The sequence below is a fragment of the Papilio polytes genome, unplaced genomic scaffold, assembly GCF_000836215.1.
Source record: "Papilio polytes unplaced genomic scaffold, Ppol_1.0 DF821288.1, whole genome shotgun sequence".
NCBI lineage: Eukaryota > Metazoa > Arthropoda > Insecta > Lepidoptera > Papilionidae > Papilio > Papilio polytes.
The window spans coordinates 474,370-495,212 of record NW_013527916.1 but is presented as its reverse complement, the minus strand read 5'-3'; the positions used below and the strand labels follow the sequence as shown (position 1 = coordinate 495,212).

The window sequence follows — 20,843 nt, the reverse complement described above, 5'->3', positions numbered from 1 at the left end:
ATTCCACAAAACGATGTCTCTGCTATCAGCTAGTTCAAGATAAAATGGGAAGATATTCTAAAATAGTTCTGATTATGAACAACTGTTTTCAAGTGCCAATGAACCTCGACACCTCGTACAGTATTTTGCGCTGTACTTAGCGTATTAATCTAAAATTTGCCGTTGAAAATGAAACCTTATATTTTTTGTAATAGAATTGAATTTACCTTGTTTGTAGTAAAAGAAATAAATTTTGACTAGTGCTAATAAAATCTACTAATGCGCTTTCTAATTACGTTTTACGATTTCTTAATTACTTTGGTTTTGATTTTTGTTTTAAATCTTGTTAAATTACCTTACATTTGTGTTTTTTCTTTATTGTCTAGAAGTAGATATTGATTATGTTTTTTTCTTACAATGCATATCCCAAGAACATATAAATATTACCTGTTTTTAACTATAATAAAGCAGTAAGCAACAGAATTTCAATTCCGTGTTTTGTTGTCGTATTACGGAAAATGTCCTTTTCAAGTAAAGGCGTAAAGGCATTGATTTATTGTGTTAGTCTTACTCTCTCATTACAAAGCTTGATGCAATCAATGAGGCTGAGAGGGCATTGAACTTTAAAACTCACGTGATTTATTCAATGTGTCCGTGTCACATATAAATTACGATTGCATCAGTATAAAACAGGTAGTGCTCAAGAGTACGTAATGCACAGGGTGTTCGAAATAAAAAGTTAACCCATGATTAACTTAACAAAGTATTTTTTTTGTGAATGTAATTTTTTACTTTAGACAAACAAAGGTCTCGTTAATAAATTATTATTGTGTATTTCAAACTCCGAAACGCTTGTATAAAAATATTGATATCTATATCCACTCTTTGTCAAAGACCTAAAACGTTTAATACAAGTGTTATAATGGAATTCACGTAATGGTTGATTTATTTTATTTTAAACTAGCTGTTGCCCGCGACTTCGTCCACTCAATATTAATATTAAAAAGTAGTCTATAATATGCCGGTCTATGTCCACTACCCTTCAGTGTATATCCGGACGAAATCGGTTAGCCGTTTCGGAGATTACCCGGAACAAACACGGCTTGCGGACAGACAAATAAAAATGAAATAAATTTAATTATCGTTATCAGTAACGCAAGTATAGAAGATAGACAAAGAAATTTAGATTAAAGAAAAATTTAAAAGCAACCTTATTATGGACTTCAGTGAATTTGACGCAACAACAAAATGTTGGTTTATACCAAAGGAAAACTTGTACTAAAGGATTATCAACTTCAATATTCAACAAGTTCAGAGCAATAGCAATTCAAATTTCACTTGGTCTGAAGTACTAGAATTGTTCAACTTCAATATTCTGGTTAATATTATCTTACTAACATTATATTACAAATGGAAAGCTGAAAATGAAAAATTACCAAAATATTTAGATCTGGATCACGAGGTTACCGCCATGGCGTATGAAATCGACTACTATTATTCCGATAGTCGTTTCAGTGCACGGGCTAATAAAAAAGAGCTTCGACCAACATCATGAAGCTCTCGCTGGACAGTCGGATTATGGGCCCGATTCAAAAGACGGTTATTTTAAAAACCGCACGCATAGTGAGGAGGTTCCTGTCTCTGCAGCCCTGACCACTGGTTGCTTGTGTCATCGGATTCCGCAGCCGGTGGTGCTCTATTTTTTATATAATTCGTTTTATTACATTTTTATACAAATCTTGTTAAATATATTATTTGAAGAATAAGAAATAAAGATATATGTGGTTATAAATGGAAATGTGTAACTGGATGGATATATTTTTGATAGAGTTTGCTGCCATATTAAATTTATTCGTTACTTATTCGTCGTCTTTTAATGATAGTTAACATGAATTATTTTTTAAAGTTATGTGAAGTATAATAGAGTGTACACGTTGATGAGGTTTAGAAATCTAAACCAGTTGAAATAATGCCACGGGCCCTGATCAACACTTCATGCATTTGAAACATAGCCTGGGATTGTAGGATTCAATCATTCAAATATACTCTTCACACATATATAGATATATGTGTGAAGAGTATATTTGAATGATATATATATATATATATAGATATAGATATATATATATATGTATGCGTAAAACGTCGAGGTAAAATTTTATAGATAACTAGCTTTCGCCCGCGACTCCATCCGCGTGGTATTAAAAAAATCAAAACCAAGTAGCCTATGTGTTCTTCCAGACTATCCAATCCAATCCAATCAGCATTTTAGGCTACAAACTCTAACAAACATCCATCCATTCAAACTTACACATTTATAATATTAGTATGATTCTTTGGAAATGCAATTCTTAATAGAATATATGGAAATAATATAAAGTGTCATAGCTATACAATACACTATTTTTGAAGCGTTCCAAGTATGTCCGGTATTTGTTTGAAAAGTATGTTCCAGGTATACCAGGAACATGGCCTACATTTCAGGTACGAGGATTTTCATGTCAACATAATGGTACGTATAATTAACACGTTTTCTCGAAATCTGGCTTTGTTAGTTATTTGTATAGGGGTGCTCCTGAATGCAAGTGAATGCAAGCGGGAAATATTTATAGGAACATCTCATACAAAATCATTTAAAATTAATTAAATTCGATTTCGAATATGTCCATATTTTGACAGGAACTCATTTTTAAACAAAGGTATATACAGGAAATTTTCTGACTTTATTTGATGCAAAACTTGTTCTTTTTTCTTTAATCATTTTAAATTTACAGTCGTAGTTCACACCACAGAAAAATAGGTTTTCAATATCTTTTGACAGAACTAACCACTATCTCTTGTACCTGGACAGATAAGTTTGTAGGACTATAGACGACGGAAAGACGCTTTATTTGAGATGAACTTGAAAATCGCAACGGGATTGCAGACGTACTAAGACAAGGTAATCTATATTATAGGCGATCCTATTATAATTCCGTCAGTCAGGTTGACAGTTGACATTTAGGTTATGTTTGAGACGGCGCGCCATACTGTAGATGATACAAGATGCCTTAATCAATATGTCATCGATACACGCGCCTGTCTATCTGCAGTGATAGACGTGATGTGCACATTAACCAAATGTGTTGTGATGATATGTACTTTAGGGTAGTGTAAACTCTCACTGCACTATAATCTAGTGTGTATAACAAAAGTCAACCAATCCGCAGTGGGCTAGTGTGGTTGACTATGGCCTAGTTACCCCTCATTAGGGTAGGCTCCGAGCCTCTAAGTGGAGACGTATAGTTAGCTGGTAATGATAAATAAATAATCATGTATTTAAAAAGAATGAATATAAAACAAGGTTTATTGCAGTGGTAAAAAATGAATTGTATTTTATTGTTATAAGCACGTAAAAATCAATGAATAGCCATGTCAATATTTTACATGAATTAGTGTACCACTTATCGATATTTTCTTAAATACATTATTTTACAACTTTTTAGATCTTAGCAATATATCTAATGGATATTATTATAAGAAATGCTCTATCTATTAGTAATTAACAGTTTGCGATTTCAATTACGATTTGTATAAATTCCACACAGAAAGGCGTTGGTAAAAGTGCCGAGTCAAATTGAATCATTATGAAATTCTGAAAATTCTCCAATCGACAATTTTCAGTACAGCATTTTCAATATAACGAGGAGTTAGATTGAAAGCTATTTATAAAGTGAAATATCGCTGGAATAGTATCATAAAGTATCTTCTTAGTTTTTTATTAGCAATTAATATTAAAACTGCCCACAGTACTTAAGTACTCCAAGGAAATCTAACCGTGTGTTTACATTGTTTAAAGTATAAAAAAATATTTTTGTCTCTTTTTTTCAAAGAGAATGTGAGGGATACGTGAGGTTGAATGTTTTTGATATAAACAGTGAGTCCGCAACATCTTTTACACGAATTTGTCGGGTCATTCGATGCAATATGATGACCACACAGGCATAGTCTAAAAGAAAGCAATTCTGCGTTTCCCTTGATTTGTGTGTGCTTCATTTAACTTGTATAAAACACAAAGCATAGTAAATACTGACAAAAGAAAAAAATAATTAGTGTAATAAAATCTTACACCATTATTGTTCTTAATTCTATCAATGTTTAAGAACCTTCATTTCATTTTTATGAATATACTCTGAAATTAACTACTTACATACATTTTGAGAAAGATTAACTTTGTTTTAAGAAGCTTCGTACAACGACTTGAAGAGAACATTGTATGAAATAATATTTCAAGCCACTTTACTTAATATGAAGAACGGAGAAATATATAATCCTATTTACTGTATGCATGACTTTACCTATTTTATTTACTCCTAGTAACAAGGCTAACGCGGGAACTCGGAGACGACTGGGCTTTTCAATAATTCATTCCTCTTTTTTCACTTTTTAATAATTAATTAGCAGAATTTTTATAACATCTCTTAGTTAATGTTAAAATCTCAGAAGCTGGAGAATCATGTACAGTCTGATTAAATAAACTATTCTATAAATTTAATTTAAAGAAAATCTTTCGCTACTGTGGTCTATTTTGAGAACTTAAGCCCTCCGTACAAAAGGCAACGTGAATCTCTAAAAGTAATATCCTTGCGTCGCGAGAATCGCGAGAATGCTGTATCGTCGTAGCGAGTACACTATTCCGTTAGTACGGGAATAGTAAGTACTCAGCTGAGCCGTTCACGGCTTAATACAAAATGTCAACTGTATAGATAGCTCCGCCATCTTCAAAATCGCAGCGACTGAGGACCTTGACAAACAGGTTGATGGTGACAGGCTTTGGCGATGTCAGATCGAAATGTCTGCTACGTACTGCTGCGACGTACGAACCTCCATAACTAAGCCCCTTCGTACACAAGACAATGCAAATTTGCGCCTCTAGTTTCTAAGCGACTTACGCAATACAATCTCATAGGGTTTTGTCCACAGGTACGGGACGCCGACACGACATTGTATTCCCTAAGCAACTTAGAGACTAAATCACGGGTTTGCGTTGCCTTGTGTACAAAGGGGCTAAGACATTGTATTGCGTTGCTAAGCGACTAATAACGGTTTTGTAAAATTTCACCTTAAAGTCGGACTTAAATTATTTTATGGTTTCAAAACAAGCTTTATTGAAAGATTTCCTCATTGTCTACATAAGGACTCTGAGTTGTAGATTTTATCGCTGATATCAGATACAAAAATTTAAAGCCTAAGACTAATCTAGCTTACTCTATCGTATGCCTACAAACGACAAGAAAAGTTGTAATTTTAATTAAGCTTTTTAACGTAAACAAAAGATATACAGGTCTTTATTAAGATTGCTATTTCGATACGCCAACGCACAAAGCGTAGCGCTCAAAGGAATATCCCCTTTCGATAAATTGCACTTCGCGTGTATGTTCGTTATTACTGTTTCAATCTGACATCTAATACTCGGGTACTGCGAGGATATTCGTAAACTGTAGTACAGAATATTCTATATGAACGATTATGGTTAATTTTGTGATTATAGCTGTATCACTGTTTGGATATATCACAGGAAATGTAATAATTGAAGTTCACATTCCCTTCCCATCCTTTTCTTATAATAAAAAGGCTGGGAATGTGAACGCGAACCTTATATTTATTTTTACCTTTTCTCGATACAGCATACTTTAGTTCGCAATTTCATTATATTTAAATGAAAACGGACTGGAGTTTTAAATTTAATTTTGTGGCCATTCGTTTAAACTGGCAAAAGTAGGTTAGTACTTTTTGTATTCATTGAATCCGCTTTTATTATTTTTGTTTCATAAAGTATTAGGTAGTATTGTTAAAATATATAGGCAGCTCTAAGTTAACATTAAAGAAACGTCGATATATATGATTGGGATACACCAAAAAAGGGAAGATATATAAAATAAATATACCCACTATATTTTGACTTAACATAATTTGGTTAATTTACAATATACAAGACTAGTTTTCGCTTGTGACTCCGTTGCTTGGAATTAAAAAAAGTAAGCCTATGCGTCCTTTGAGAGTTTGCTCTACATCTGCATCAAATTTCATTGAGATATATTGCTGAATTTAGGTAGTGAGTGAGTTTAGGCAGCAAACTCTAACATCCATCTATACGTTTTTGTAAAGTTAGTAACATTGAAGAAATCTCGGTAATGTGTAAATCAATTACATTAGTCTCTTGTTTGTCGCTGTACAGTTAAAGTATTGCTTGTGTCTTTTGAGAGAAACTTAAGTCTCTCACAAAGACTGTCTTTGTCTTCATGTAGAAGAAATGTCTGTACATTTTAATGTAATTTAATTAAGATGGAACACACTAGGGTTATCTATTGCTCTCACTGTTAAAGGAAAAAATCGTGATGCAACTTGCGCATTGGCGAAGATGTTCATAGATATGTGCAGTCAACCAACCCGCACTGGGCCAGCGTGGTTAAATGTGTTCTTGCGCCAACTTGTAGGCTCCATCTCCGGCTCCTCGTCGAATGCTCAATGACGACTTCCACTATCGAAAGCTCCTTTGATGATGTAATGTTAATCAATATTTATGACATCTTAGACAATTTATAGCACCTGTTACATTAAAAGTGTACGTCCTGTCAAGAAAAGTGCGGGACAGGCTGAAAACCAGCTCCGCTTGGCTTAGGTCATGCGGTACACGCTGAGCCTGTACCGCCCATTGTTGTCGATTTAACTTTTTTTTATTTAGCTCATAAGAAACTGTTTTTGTGACAACAATAAAAGTCTTTTTATTTGTTATTTATTTAAAAGTTTAGTGCAATTTGACGCTGTTAAAAAGCAAATGCTGTTTCATAACTAAATTCAAAAAATGTGTATTTTTTGACGTAACAATTTGAGAAAAATCGTTCTTTAACTTTAACTTTAAATTCACCAACTTGCCTATTCAAAATTAGCTACTGTTCAAGTTATTTTTATTGCGATACACAATTTCTTGTATGCAAATTGCAGTTTCGAAGTTTACTTTATGTAAATACAGCGCCTTTGTAAATTTAATCAAACGTTATAAAGTTTTCCTCCCCGAGTGCTCGAACTAATGAGCCTAATTATAACATACAAGGATCATCGACATGAAAGTTTACTCGAAGTCAATTAATTTCCTTTTGAGACCACCAATTAGTTCGATAAGAATTGGCTATCAATATTTTCAATATTAAAAATATTCACCGTGCATAAATTTATAACCTATATAGCCTCTCACTCCTCCTCCTCCTCCTCCTCCTCCTCTCACTCCTCTCACTCCTCTTTTCACTCTCGCTTGTGTTAAGGAGAAAATTAGTACCGTGCTGTAGAATTGGCGCAACACTAGATTATCTGCATAAACGTCACGTCCCTAGCTGATAGCTGTAAATGTCATGAGAAGGATTGATATTCGCGCGCATTCCTCACTCTCTCTAGTGCAGTGTTAAAATTAATATCGCTAGTTATAATTAGATTAATTGTTGAAAACTTGTAACGTATAAGGTGGGTATTATTAAAACATTGCTCCTAGAGATCATGGCGCTTACTGCAGACTAGCAAGGTCATCTGATAACAGACGTTCTCCTCCAGTATTCAAATCTTAAATCTATACTTATATTATAAAGAGGAAATTTTGTATTTTTAGATTTGTGTATGTATTCGTTTTACATAAAAACTACTGGGTGATTATTTAAATTCTTTTACCACCTGAAAGGTAGTTCATCTGTGCGTAACGAAGGTCATATATTTTTAATTTTACGCGGACAAAGTCGCGAATAACAGCTAGGCTTAAATGTTGTAATTGAATGTTTTATTTTTTCTTTTAAAAGAACATTCTACGAACATAATAGAGATTAATTAATAAGGGCGAGCCCTTTAAGAGTATAGCGTAGTCTGTTCTTGCTATACTCTGTGTCAAATTTCATCGACATCCGTTCAACGGTTTAGGCGGCAAACTAACTATATATCCATTTAAACTTTATTACTATATAGCTAAGATTGTTTTACGTATATTTAGATGATCACTTAGTATGTACATAGTTATAAAATTACTTTAGAAATGTTTGTTATCTATAGTAATATTCTAAAGAGGAAAGATTTGTATTTTCGTATGTATTGAAATAACTCAAAAACTACTGGGTCGATTTTATAAATTCTTTGACCTTTAGAAAGGTAATTTATCTGCGAGTAACATAGGCTACATTTTTTTTATTAATTTTTAAGTTCACGCGGGTGAAGTCGCGAGAAACAGCTAGTTATTAGTATGGCAATAACTTTTGAGTAGTGTGGAAATCTAAGTACTATTGGCAATTTTAGGTCAGGACTTTATAGTTAATACTTACTATCCAAGTCTAGTTCGTTTCCTTTAGTTATATCAAAAGACGTTTATTCCAAAGCTCTTTAAAACATATTATAAAAGTTAGCTAAAACTCTCGACGATCAAGTCTCATTTAAACTTCAGAGTTAACAACTTGTGTAACTTTTAACGTTGGAAAATTTATTGCATAGTGAATTTTCTAGATGTGTAAGGTTTTAATACTTTTATAATTGTTTTCTTGTGTTTTCTCTTAGGATAATAGTTTCATTTAAATAGAAAATTAATTATTCAGAATTTCAATAATGAGTAGAGTTTACACTTATCGAGTACGAGTATTTTTGTGTCGTAAAAGTTAGGTTTTCTGTGTAATCTTAATTTGTATTTTCCCTGTCGAGTGAGGAGGTATTTTGAAATGAAACAAATGCAATTTACCGTCTCGAAACGGCCTACGCTATATTTAAATAATTTAAACACTACATTTTTTTTTAATTATCATTCGTTAATATCTGAACAATACAATATTTTCTAATTATATATGATAAAAGTATCTACCCACTAATACATCGATATATTTGAAAACTACGGAACGATTGAACAACTCTTCTACTCTACGAAATAACAGGAATATAATGTTAAAAGTGACTATATCTACGATACATTATTTGAATTTTAAACTTTTTTTTAAATCTTATCGCTTCATTCGCGTAACATCTAGATTTCAAAACATCCTATAATATGATATTAAAATTGTAACTTGAAATTGATTGAAAATTCTCTACCCACTACGATATAATTTTAAAACGCCTTAAATGTTAATATGATCACCCATAATCGAAGGTGAGCGACAAAAGCATGAATGCGACGCGAATCTAAAATATGACATTGTTGTTATATGTGACAAGAACTTCGCAATAGATCGCGCATGGATCCTAATGTATCGCGTTGCGTCGCATCCCGTCGCTCACCTAGGACGTTGGGTTAAAAACCTTATCTCTACTGCCTAATTATAGGCGAATTCAAAATGTAAGATTAAAATAGCTTTTTTTTGTATTTTTTTAAATTTGCGTCAATAAATCTTATACAAGCTAAGGGGAATCGTTAATCCTTTAACGTTTGCAGGGACCACTCAAGCGGAAAGAATCGAACATTTATAATAATGGTTAAAATTTTAACTCTTAGTACAGTACAAGATAATAGGGCTTGTCGTATTCTGTCCTGCCGTTAACTAGTTGGTGATACCGTTGCTGTTTTAATTATTGGGTATCGCGACACCCACAATCAAAGGAAAAGTCCAACGGCCAATTCGGGGCTCAAATGTAACTAAAAAGTTACTTAATGGACCCCCAATCATTTTCAATCCCGAGTCTAATATTAAACCCTTTGACAGGCTACCTTTACAAACGACTAAGCTTTCATTACCCAGTTCTGTTAGGAAGGTTTACACGTACATTCCTTTGTTCAGATGCATCCGAACTACTGAAGCTAACAAAACTCATTTCAAAATAAGTTATTACATAATTATGTATTTTATAATAACTTATTTTCAACATTCTTTACCATTTTCTGATACCTGTAGCATTTTATCGAATCTGTATGAATGATATCTGTTGTGAGAAAAATGAATCGCCCGAAATATTGTATGATGCATGATTGTCAAATATGATGACATATGTGATAAAAATAATGAAGGCTAGTTTTGATATCGAAATGAACTTTGCCTATATGTATATTTAAACTAAAAGAAAACAAAAATGTATATCATATTTTAGTTATAAATATATTGATTTTAAATCCGAATATTTGATATATAAATATATGTTTTTTATTTTATAATAGGTATAATAAAAAAATAATTTCATGAAGAAGTACAGTAACAATGTAGAGTATAAATTTTGAATTCTTTTTTAATTTTGTTAAAATATTGATTATTCTAAAGCGCTCTTTATATATCTAAAATTGCCTAATTTGTACGTTTTTGAATCTATTTTTCGGTTTTTATTATTTTAATGAAAAGGAAAAATGGATAGAAACTTTTTTTTTTAATTTTGATATTTCTTATTTTACTAAAATTGGCTTGGCCTAAACATTTCTCAAAATAATTTTGACTTGCTTCTTACAAAAATATACAATTTTAGGGTTTTACAAATCGTTTCATCATGCTTGGAAAAAATATCGATTTTTTGTCCCATTGGCTTTTTTATTTTTTTTTTATAAAAATTTTGACAAGAACGAATTGAAATCATACTTTTAACCTTCGTATACTCGCGCATTCGTCTGACAGAGCGACAAATGGATCATCCGATTTTTTTTGAAGTTAAAGACGAGTCTGAGGTCTTGAGCAGCTTGTTAATATGTTGTTAGGTTTTGTTTAGTGTGCTGTTGTCAAGTGACCTTTAATCTGTAAGACTGCGTGATCTAACTATTTAGGGCAAATAACTAATATTGAATTCCGGTGATTAGTTTAATGGTTACAAGATTTGAGTACTTTTTGCTTAGTTTTAGTTTTTGAGGTCGTGAGTGCTGACGGTAGAATTGAAAAATGTACAATTACATATTAGGAATATATAAAGTAAACCCTCCCCTAGAGAATACAAAAATGTAAAAAATTATATATATTATAGTTATATAAAAATGAATACAAATGTATACCCCCTCGATCATTTCCCTTCCCCGCTAAATAAACGGCTGGCGAAACCCATGTTTTGTATAATAGAATCACATAGAGATGAAATCTCAGTCTGCGACGTCATGCTCGAATATATGAAGGTTTGTTCTTAACGTTCCAAATGATTTTATAATTTTCAATTTAACCAACTTAATATCAAATAATTGAGACCATTAAACGATATTTTTTCTTTCTGTTTGGATTTGCTTCTGTCCGTTGTGTATTTTTGTTAATACCGCATGAAGATGGGAAAATTCACAATTTTTGTGAGCGAAATCAGGACCCGAACCGCAAGAAAGAGAGCTTTAGGTACGATTGCTCAATTTTTTTCTGATGTTACATGACTTTTTCAGAAAGACATTAAAAAATATTAAATAAACAATTAAAATAACTAAAGATGATGGTAAATATTGATGGTTTTAATTTTGATGGATGATAATTTTTGAATGAATAATGGAAAGATAACATTATTTTGATCTTAATCCTTGCTCTGGCTACAGATACGAATCCTTGGTGTCAGTGTCGGCGGGCGGTACGCCGGCTGCGGACATCTTGCGGCGTTCGAGACGCGCGCGAGATACCGGCCGGTAGTACTGCTCGCTGCGACGCCGTCATCGTTCTGGCGCAGGCGTTTCCGACTCCAGCTCCATCCATAACGAGCTGATCACACGTGCTTCTACACCAAATAGAGAGACTTTCTTAATTCGTATACTTTAACACGTTCTATGCCAAGTCCCCGTTAACCTCAAAGGGGCATTGAACTGGTCAACTTGATACCCCTTAAAATATTTATGCAAAATCAACAGGACATCTCGATTGTCTTTAGTATAAATGTACCGAAAATTGTGGAGAAATAATTTTTTCCCAAAATTGGTCAACAGCTGGTATCTATTGTCTTTTTTGATCAACCTACAGTTTAGGCAACAATTATATGAAAAAAAAATTGAATTTACCTAATCTTGGTATGTTTAAATACTGATATAATCTCACGTCAACTAACTTACCAGGTTTTTCTTCAACAGTTGGCGGTGCTTCAGTAGCTTCTTCAATGCAACTATTTGCATCTGGGAATTGTACGTGTTTTTTTACATGCGATCGAGATGTTTTTGGAAATGTGGAAGCTGCGAACAATAATATGTCATTTAACAATTGATACAATAAAATTATTCAAACATTATGTTAATTACTTTTATAATTTATAAATTGTCAAACGTCAATGTTGCGTGTCATATATTTAAAGTTTCCTATTAAAAGAAAAGTATAAAGCTTTGCAAGAAAAAGTTGTTGCAAAAGATTTACAAAAATGTCGCTTTGTTTGTGCAAGATGTGTCTAGAATAAGACAGTTATTTATATATATCCATCCGCTGATCGCTGATATGATAAAATAAATATTAACCATAATGTGAATTTTATAACATACCATTCTTTGCTTGGACCTCGGAATGTTCCTCGAGATCACAGCGACTTGGGGCTGGTCTGCCAGCAGATCGACGACGGCCACTTGGTGCCGAACTCGTGGTGGTGGTGTGTTGGGCCGTCGCCGTGTATTGGACGCTGGCGAGCTATACATTAAAAAAAGATTAAAAGTATTCAACTCTTTTTCCACAAAACAACATTTAACTAAGTACGGACGGGCAAGCTGGTTATACTACTGTTTATTTTTATAAAATTGCATTGAATGGAAAACATCAAACACAGTTATGGAGACTGAGATTCGAACTCATTCTTCAAAATAGGTTTGGTCTCTAGGTTCTCACAACGTAGTTTACATAACAAACCCCTAAAGGCGAATTCACATACCCCTAATTATCCTCTTAGTCATAAATTAACCTTAGTCACTTCAGTTTTAGAAACAAATTGAAATTTAAAAAATGTACTTTCTTCGGATAAGAGATAACCATTTTCAAAAACATGGAAATTGTCCTTTATACCAGTTATCTAAGTCGGGCTAAAAGAGTAAGTTATGGCGATCATTACAAAAAATAAGAGACGCGGCTTAAGAAGGAAGAGTACACTCATGTATACATTTTTTATAATGTATCAGTATACATGCTGAATTTAATTTCGTCTACACTTGAATACGTTAAGGATTCTCCTTATTCAATTAAACCAGACTTTTTGTTAGTAATGGCTGCATTATGAAAAAAAAAATCTCGGTTTTCCTCAGCTTGTAAATATTAGAACTTAATATTATCGTTGACTGATTAGTGCCAGTAAGTTAAATACTTTAAATTAGGTCACTACTTAAAGACTATTTACTTAATTTTCCTTAAATATCGTATTTAATTTTTTTTATTTTCATTCAAAATTACTATTTTTATTACAGCTGAAATAAAGCCAGTGCATTAATTGTAATTTATTCTTAGAACCATTATAAGGGTTCTCTAATCGTACGAAAATATTTGTCTCTAACAATTATTTCACCAGTGAAACAAATTCTTCTTTTTGCCCGACTTAAATGTTGCCCGTCCGTAATCTATTAGACAATTCTACGATTATTATAAATACAGTACTACGACTGGATTCAATTCATTTTTCACTTTAATCGATCTCGTAGCAGCTTCACTGAAATGTGCAAGACTTTTATTTGACAGTTTTGCACAAGAGAAAGAAGTGGTCATTTGAAAGTTATAGACTGAAAAATGGAGTTAAAAGTTGGAATTCAGAATTACTTTTTTGCACATCATTATACAAGTAAGATGAAGTTCGTTATCAAATTCGATTTTTCAAATTTATTTTATTTATTGTTTTTTTTTTGTTACAAAACTTTGTTGGTATTAAATATTTAGTAAACATTATTTTTGGTTGAAAGTTATAGTGGTAAAGCTTTTCGTATCCAACAGATTAACAAATACAACTTTTTTTTTTTTAATTTTTAAAACCTGTTAACAGGAGCTACAGAGATTGATTAAATATTAAATTCAATTCGCCATGTATTTTTACTATACGACCCTCTTTGCAAACTAGTCAGAAAACTTTTCTGTTATTATTATTTCTTTTTTATTATAATTAAATACTAGACAATTATTTCTTTTAATTTAAATTTTCATTTATTGTACATTTATTACTATTAATAATATAAAAATCGTTGTAAACTTAAAGTGTCCTGGTAAATTTTTCCTTAGTTTATTTCCGAGGTTTTTTAAGGGTATTGTAATATACGCATCGAGGGTCGTATAATCTAAATCCAATCACTAAGTACCTAACTATATACAACTGTAAATGCAAATAAAATAGTAAATAGTATTTCCACATTCAATGAAGTAAAAACAAAAATTGAGTAAGTAGTAAATAGCAAAATTATATTAAGGATATATATGTATATATCACGTCTTAATATACATATATATATTTATTTTATATATACCCATATGTGTATTCATATATAGATATATATAAAATTTAAATCAATCCAACATAGTCTAGATTTTGCCAATTAGTAAATATTACATTACATTATGTAGTATCTTAGAATTCTGTACTGTCCTGTCAGTTGGATTAATCTAAAAAAAATAAAACATCAAGATGATTTGTAATTAGCCTTCCTTACGAGAGAGACGTCTCTCTTGTTCGGTGGCGCTTTCTAAAGATGTACTATGAAAACGAGAAATTACACATATTAGAACATGTTATTAAAATCACCTATCTATATTATATAAATTTAAGGGACAAATGTTACAAGAATTTTTAATAAAAGGATCAATTAACACAGGCAATTTACAAATGACATCAGACTATCGTCTGTCATATTATGATTTCACTATCTTTTAGTCGTTAACGAGCTTACGAGAGTGCTGGAAAATTAATTATTGTTGTTGACAAGTTTTACTTTTTATCAAGACTTGTTTTTAACTCATTGAACGTGACTTAAGTATGTAATATTATACAAAAACTAATCCGTCTTATTATAAAGATATCTTTAACAAGATTATTTTGATTAACGTTATTTGACTAATTGTTTAATATAACTGTGAAAGTTGAAGATGTAAGAAGGTGTCTTCGTATCTCCCTAATAAATCTAGATAAAATGGCGCAGTAGTAAAACATGGTTAGGAAGAAATCGGCAAAGGCTTTTTTAAATTCCGCGCTCTTGAAGTCTCAAAAAGTAGTGTCTAAGAAATCTTCTCTTGTAATATTTAAATATTTATAATACGCAAAAACTTGATTATTAATGTTAAATGGGCATATGTGTATGTAAAGCTTTGTAACTACAAAAGCTAAATATGCAATGATTTAAAAAATTGCAAAATGCCATGTGAAATAGTTAAATAATATAAAAATATTACATATGCCTCCTTATACTCGTAATTAATTGAAATGTATTAGATGTCTTTAAATGCTCTAAAACGTAATCGTCTTCAAAGTTCAAAAATACTTCATGTTTAGAAAGTAGTAAACAATCCTTATTATTTTTTTATAAGAAGACGGATAGGTTTACCCAAGAGCGTGCGCACACCTTTGACTGTACTATCGCCCAACAGTTGTGCGATTGTCGATTGTTACGCAGCCCATTCAATTGTTTATTTACTTATTCTATTTTTAATTTTATTTTTATGTTGATCTTAAATTGCACAACTAAAGATCGAATAGTGTGCGCACCTCTATGCTCAGGAATCAAAGCGGTACTAAACAGTTATGCGATAGTTTGGTCAAAGGAATGCGCACGCTGTTATAGTTTGTCTATTTAAGGGTTGGTTAGTTTAATAAATCACGCATATAAAGTATCGAATACAATTAGTATAATGATAAATTTTCGGTTTCATCTCAAAAGTATCTAACTAAAATTATTATTTACTTATTAATTAAATTAAGGGACATATTCATATATACACATGTAGTGATAGCGATGAGAATGTTAGTAACGAATTCCATTTAAATTAAACACAACAGTATTGATAATAAGTATTCATTAAATCTGTCTTTGGTCTGTATTTCACATTATTGATTTGACTCAGAGTAACCGAATGAAAAAACAGATATAACTCTGAATCTATCCATTTCAACTTCTATGAGAGCAAAAATTGAAAATCTAAAAAGACTCGAACCTAATTTAACACAACCCATCCCTAGTATGTCAAATAAATCGTCGAATTTATCATTCTTATTAAGAGCGTGCGCACACTATTGACTAAACTATCATATGGAGGTACATAGATCTTTTAGCGTCCCGCGATTTTGTGAAAATAAAAATGTCAATTGAGCGTAAAGGTAATAGTGACTTGTCTGTTTACTTCGCGTCAATTCTTTATGCGATTTGTGTGGTTTTTTAATGTTATTCCAAAAAACATTAATGAAAGTATTGGAAAGTAGAATAAGAGAGTTTTTTTTAATTGAGAGACATTTTTATCACTGAGAATAAGTAGCGGGTTCAGTAATTACATTTGGAAATTTGGATCATCTTGTTTCTATTGCAACGATGTGTTCCCATTTGTTAATTCAGAAAATTCCCCAACTCCCAAGGGGACGCATGCATAATTTGTTTAGTTTTGTAATTTCAAATTGCTTTATCTAAATTGACATAAGTATTTCGATGATTTGTTTTTTTACCCATTCATTTCAAATTGCAGTGACCGAATCCATAGTTGTAACGTATTTTGTGCAACTGGAAGTATCGCTTTCATGACATAAAATCCACAGGTTTTTTAGTTTTTAACCTATATGTTTACTTTTGTTCTAAGGAAATTATTGTGTTTACTTTGAAATATAACAAGAAACAGGCTGTCGAACGATTTTATAACGCATCGTCGACCCTCTGCACTGGATACACCCTTTAGTTTTTACTATGCGTTGATTGTAAGCAAAAACCATTGACATTTCTATTACTCTCTAGATAAGCACTAAGTAAGACAATTTCCATTATGTTAAGGCAACTCTTTCCCTTACTGTCTAAAGAGCATTGCTGAAAGTTTGCTACAAAAGTTCTGTAACTATAGAGTCTTCTCCCCGACAAACGAAGTCAAGAGCATTTCCTTGTTACATTGTAAATTTGAGATTTTGTTTTCAAAAGGAAAGAATTTCCCTTTAATGTGTAAATTTTATCTTGCTGGTAACCCTAAATGCTCAGAAGCGACCCCTTGTCAACGTCAAAAAGATGTAACAATATTATTGTGGGATTTTACAACTGTTGTGATGTTGTCGATTGTTTCGCAGCCAATTCAAGTGCTTAGTTGCACAACTAAAAATCGGGTAGTGCGCACCTCTACATAAGCTCATAGGAAGCGAGACTAAACAGTTGTGCGATATTTTAGTCATAAGGTGTGCGCACGCTCTTAGACAAACTATAACTAACGCTTCATTGCTAAATTTTTAAGATAGGTTGTATCAATATTCACCCGGTCGTTGGTGTCGAAAGCTGCGGTGCCGCGGCCAGCGAGGTATTCCTGGAACTGGGAAATGACGCAGAACATCGTGTAAACCTGTACGGACAAAAAAAGTTATCACACCCACAAAATTAAAGATGGACAGTTGTAACTAACAACATGTTCATAAGTTTTCTTATTACTAAAAAGAAAATTTTAATTCATTTTACGCGCATAACTTAGTGTACTGAAACATTGTTGTTTCCAAACTCTAGACGCATCACTATTTAATTACCCTACGAGAGAAATTAATAGCCCTTTACTAGACAACAGGCAGTAAAAACGCTGAAAATACAACAGAATCCGATTCAATTTGAAAACCGGAAGTAATTTGTAACCGAGTTTAAAACTTGATTTCCTTGAGATAGGAGAACGATCTCGAGCCTTATTTAACTTTTTTATAAACTGAATATTTTCTTTATGAAGTGTATTAAAAAAATCATCTGGACCAATGCAAGAGGCATTATTAACACTTACACACACACACACACACACACACACATTTAATAATTACTTTGGGATAGAAAGGACTCACAAGACAGGACACACATGTATTCTATGCAGCCGTAATAGTAGCATGAACAAGATTAAATTGTATGGAGTGTAGACAGGACATATGCAGGGTTGCGGTCACGCTTCCATCAAGCAGACAATATCCAATCTACTATAGGCATATTGGAAAGTGAATATGACTAGAATCAATAAGGAGACTAATTTTGTTGAATAAAGGCTGTTTCCATTGATATTAATAATATGAATAGCTAAATCTATTACGTGGTAGTGAGTTTGAGTCGAGCCGTTTAATTAATTTGTGAATATCCTAGCAACTACAAGACTAGAGCATAATAAAGAGCGTAACAAGTTTTAACAGACTTATTATGTTTTTTCATTCTAGGAAAAAATATGAGTGTCTAGACTGATTGTATTTTTTCAACTTCTATTTCTATATATAAAGACTTCATTATGTGTTTGCATGATGTTTTTCGCCCTTGAAAATGTACTACAAAGGCTTAAAGAAATTCATGCTCAGTGTAGACTCTTCAACAACACATGTTTAGTTATCATATTTTTGTCATATCTAAGTGTTAATATGCTTGGATATAAATGCGTTCCGTCTATCTACCGGCTAGTCTAAGTATTCTCAACTTTTAAACTGTTCAAACAGATAGTTTCAAAGTTATGCGCGTCGAGTATGCCTTTGCCGACGACCTTTGTTTACCACTGCGAGAAAAGTGATGCAAAAACACGACATAAAGTATTATAAATATTGTAATAAAAAATTATAATGCACAATAAAATATTATCCACAATAACCCCCTAAATCGGTGATAACGTAAACTTAATCTATATTAATATTATAAAGAGGAAAGATTTATATTTTTGTATGTATAGATATAACGCAAAAACTACTGAGCCGATTTTATAAATTCTTTCACCGTTAGAAAGGTAATTTATCTGTGAGTAAAATAGGCTATATTTTTTAAGTAATAAAATACTATATACTTACGTTCAAGACGATGATGAAAAAGTCCAGGGTGAACAGGAAAGCAGTGATAGGATTGAAATTGAACTGTCGAAGAAAAATTCCCATTAATAAATATGCCTTTAAAAAAAAAATATCTTTTAGAAACCCTTAAAGTTCTAAAAATCGAAGTAAAATTCCGAATATCATTTTCTATTTGTTCCACAATTTATGTAACAATTGACATGAGATGGAAAAAATTGGGGCCGCGAGTTTATCTTCTGGATGAGGAATTAGGTCGCGTTTGTCGATTCACCGCATTTACAACTTCATAGTTTACCATATGTACAAATAATATCAACAATAATTTCTAGTTAAAAAAGTAAAAAAATCTTCATTGTCATATTTCGGAACTGTATATTAGAATAATATCCTTAATATTTTCAAGATATAAAGACGATTTTATTGTAAATATTTATAAATGTAAGAGTAATAAAAAACATATTTTAAGTACAAATTTGGTCACAGCATTAGAAAGCTAAACAAATTACGATATCTTTATTCAAGGCACGACGAAAACATTTACTTAAAAAGGAAGTATTTTTTTATTACTTTTATTGAATTTTACTACAAAAAATTTGCCCTTATTTTATTTTTCTATTGAAAATTACAGTTTCAAGTATGTGTCTACTAATTTTGCTTACTTTTACAAACTCACGGCCTTGACTATTTTTTTATATTTCTGAAACTGTAATTACATTTGCAGCAAAACGAAATTCTGCTTATTTAGACTTGTCCAAGGATTATTTACAGTCGATTTCAATGGAAGTGATAAATCATATTTAAAAATGGAACTAGATGACAATTTTATTTATAGTCTATGGATTTTAGAAAATCTGAATATTTATCTCTTTTAAGACCTTATGTAATTCTTATTGTTGTATGTATCAATTTATTAAGTGACATATCGCATCTTTAATGTTGTATAACCAAAGTCACATGGTCGAACGCACCACCGCCTTATTCTGTTGGTATTTCGGGCGCTTGACCGGAGGCAGCCTCTATCGATTTTATTATTTATTTTTGAAGTGAATGTAGGTTGTTAACGATTTCGAATTATGTGCCCTTTTGTAATTGATACTATTTTAAAAACTGGCATATGTTTATACATTTTTTAAAAATAATTGGTTGAAATGTGAAATTTAACTAAATTGATAGTCTGTCTTACTTTGTATGTATAGCACAGAGATGAAACTTACGGTCTGAAGGTAGAAGAGGTAACCCAGATTGATAACTTCGACGAGGGTCTCCAGAGCCATAGAGACGATCCAGGGGAGGAGCAGGAACTTCTTGTCCTGTAACATGTGTCTAATTTAGTTTTATAGCTCGTCCATAACAAAAGCTATAGACCGCCAAAATGGTACTGAAACGCATGGTGAGAATATTTTCCCTAAATTAAAATGGAAGCTTATTTGAAAGCTTTTTTTTATTTTGGAAGCTTTGTAGCTGCATGATACTAAAACACATGTATTTTTTCGACTGTAGTCGTACGAAAAACCAGATACATATGATTTTTGAATCGAGCCGTGTTCTTTATAACCTTTCTATGAAGCTACATTTTTTCTTGTGATTAAAATTGATGTTGTTAACTTTAATAAATAAATAAATTTTCTTGGTTAATCCTTATAGAAACTTTAAAAAAAAAATCACTTGTCTTTATTTTAAAAGAACACTAAACTGTGAGGTATCAAAGTTTAAATGTACCTTCAGACATTATAGGTATATAGGTCTGATTATCTTTAAAGAAAAATACATAAGTTTGTGTCGACACAACAAAGAGGTCAGCATGTTAACAAGCGATGGTGTGAGCATAGTGCCGTCGACATTAAATAATACCTCTTTTGTATAGAAACCAGTTCACTGGTTAAATACAAAATGTCTTTTTTTTATCAAGCGTATCGCGAAAACTTGGTACCTTTAAGGAAATAACACCAATGGGTGGATATTAAATTAAAAACAATTAAAAGTATTGTGAATAAGTTCATAAAAGTATTATTTATTGAATA

General features: G+C 31.9%; 1 protein-coding gene across 2 annotated transcripts in view; it reads right to left on the bottom strand.

Moving 5' to 3' along the window:
- Positions 1–10,376: 10,376 nt before the first annotated feature.
- The window catches only part of LOC106109494, a 30,953-nt gene continuing 20,486 nt past the window's right edge, over positions 10,377–20,843 (bottom strand). The window contains exons 5-10 of one of the 2 annotated variants that reach the window (XM_013291013.1): positions 20,037–20,132; positions 18,823–18,885; positions 17,289–17,372; positions 12,377–12,518; positions 11,960–12,076; positions 10,377–11,631 (exon numbers count right to left, since the gene is read on the bottom strand). In XM_013291013.1, the coding sequence (XP_013146467.1) occupies positions 11,567–11,631; positions 11,960–12,076; positions 12,377–12,518; positions 17,289–17,372; positions 18,823–18,885; positions 20,037–20,132 (567 nt within the window). In that variant the 3' untranslated portion in view covers positions 10,377–11,566. Of the gene's footprint in view, positions 11,632–11,799; positions 12,077–12,376; positions 12,519–17,288; positions 17,373–18,822; positions 18,886–20,036; positions 20,133–20,843 lie in introns of those variants that run through there. The other variant, XM_013291014.1, reaches the window with a different exon arrangement.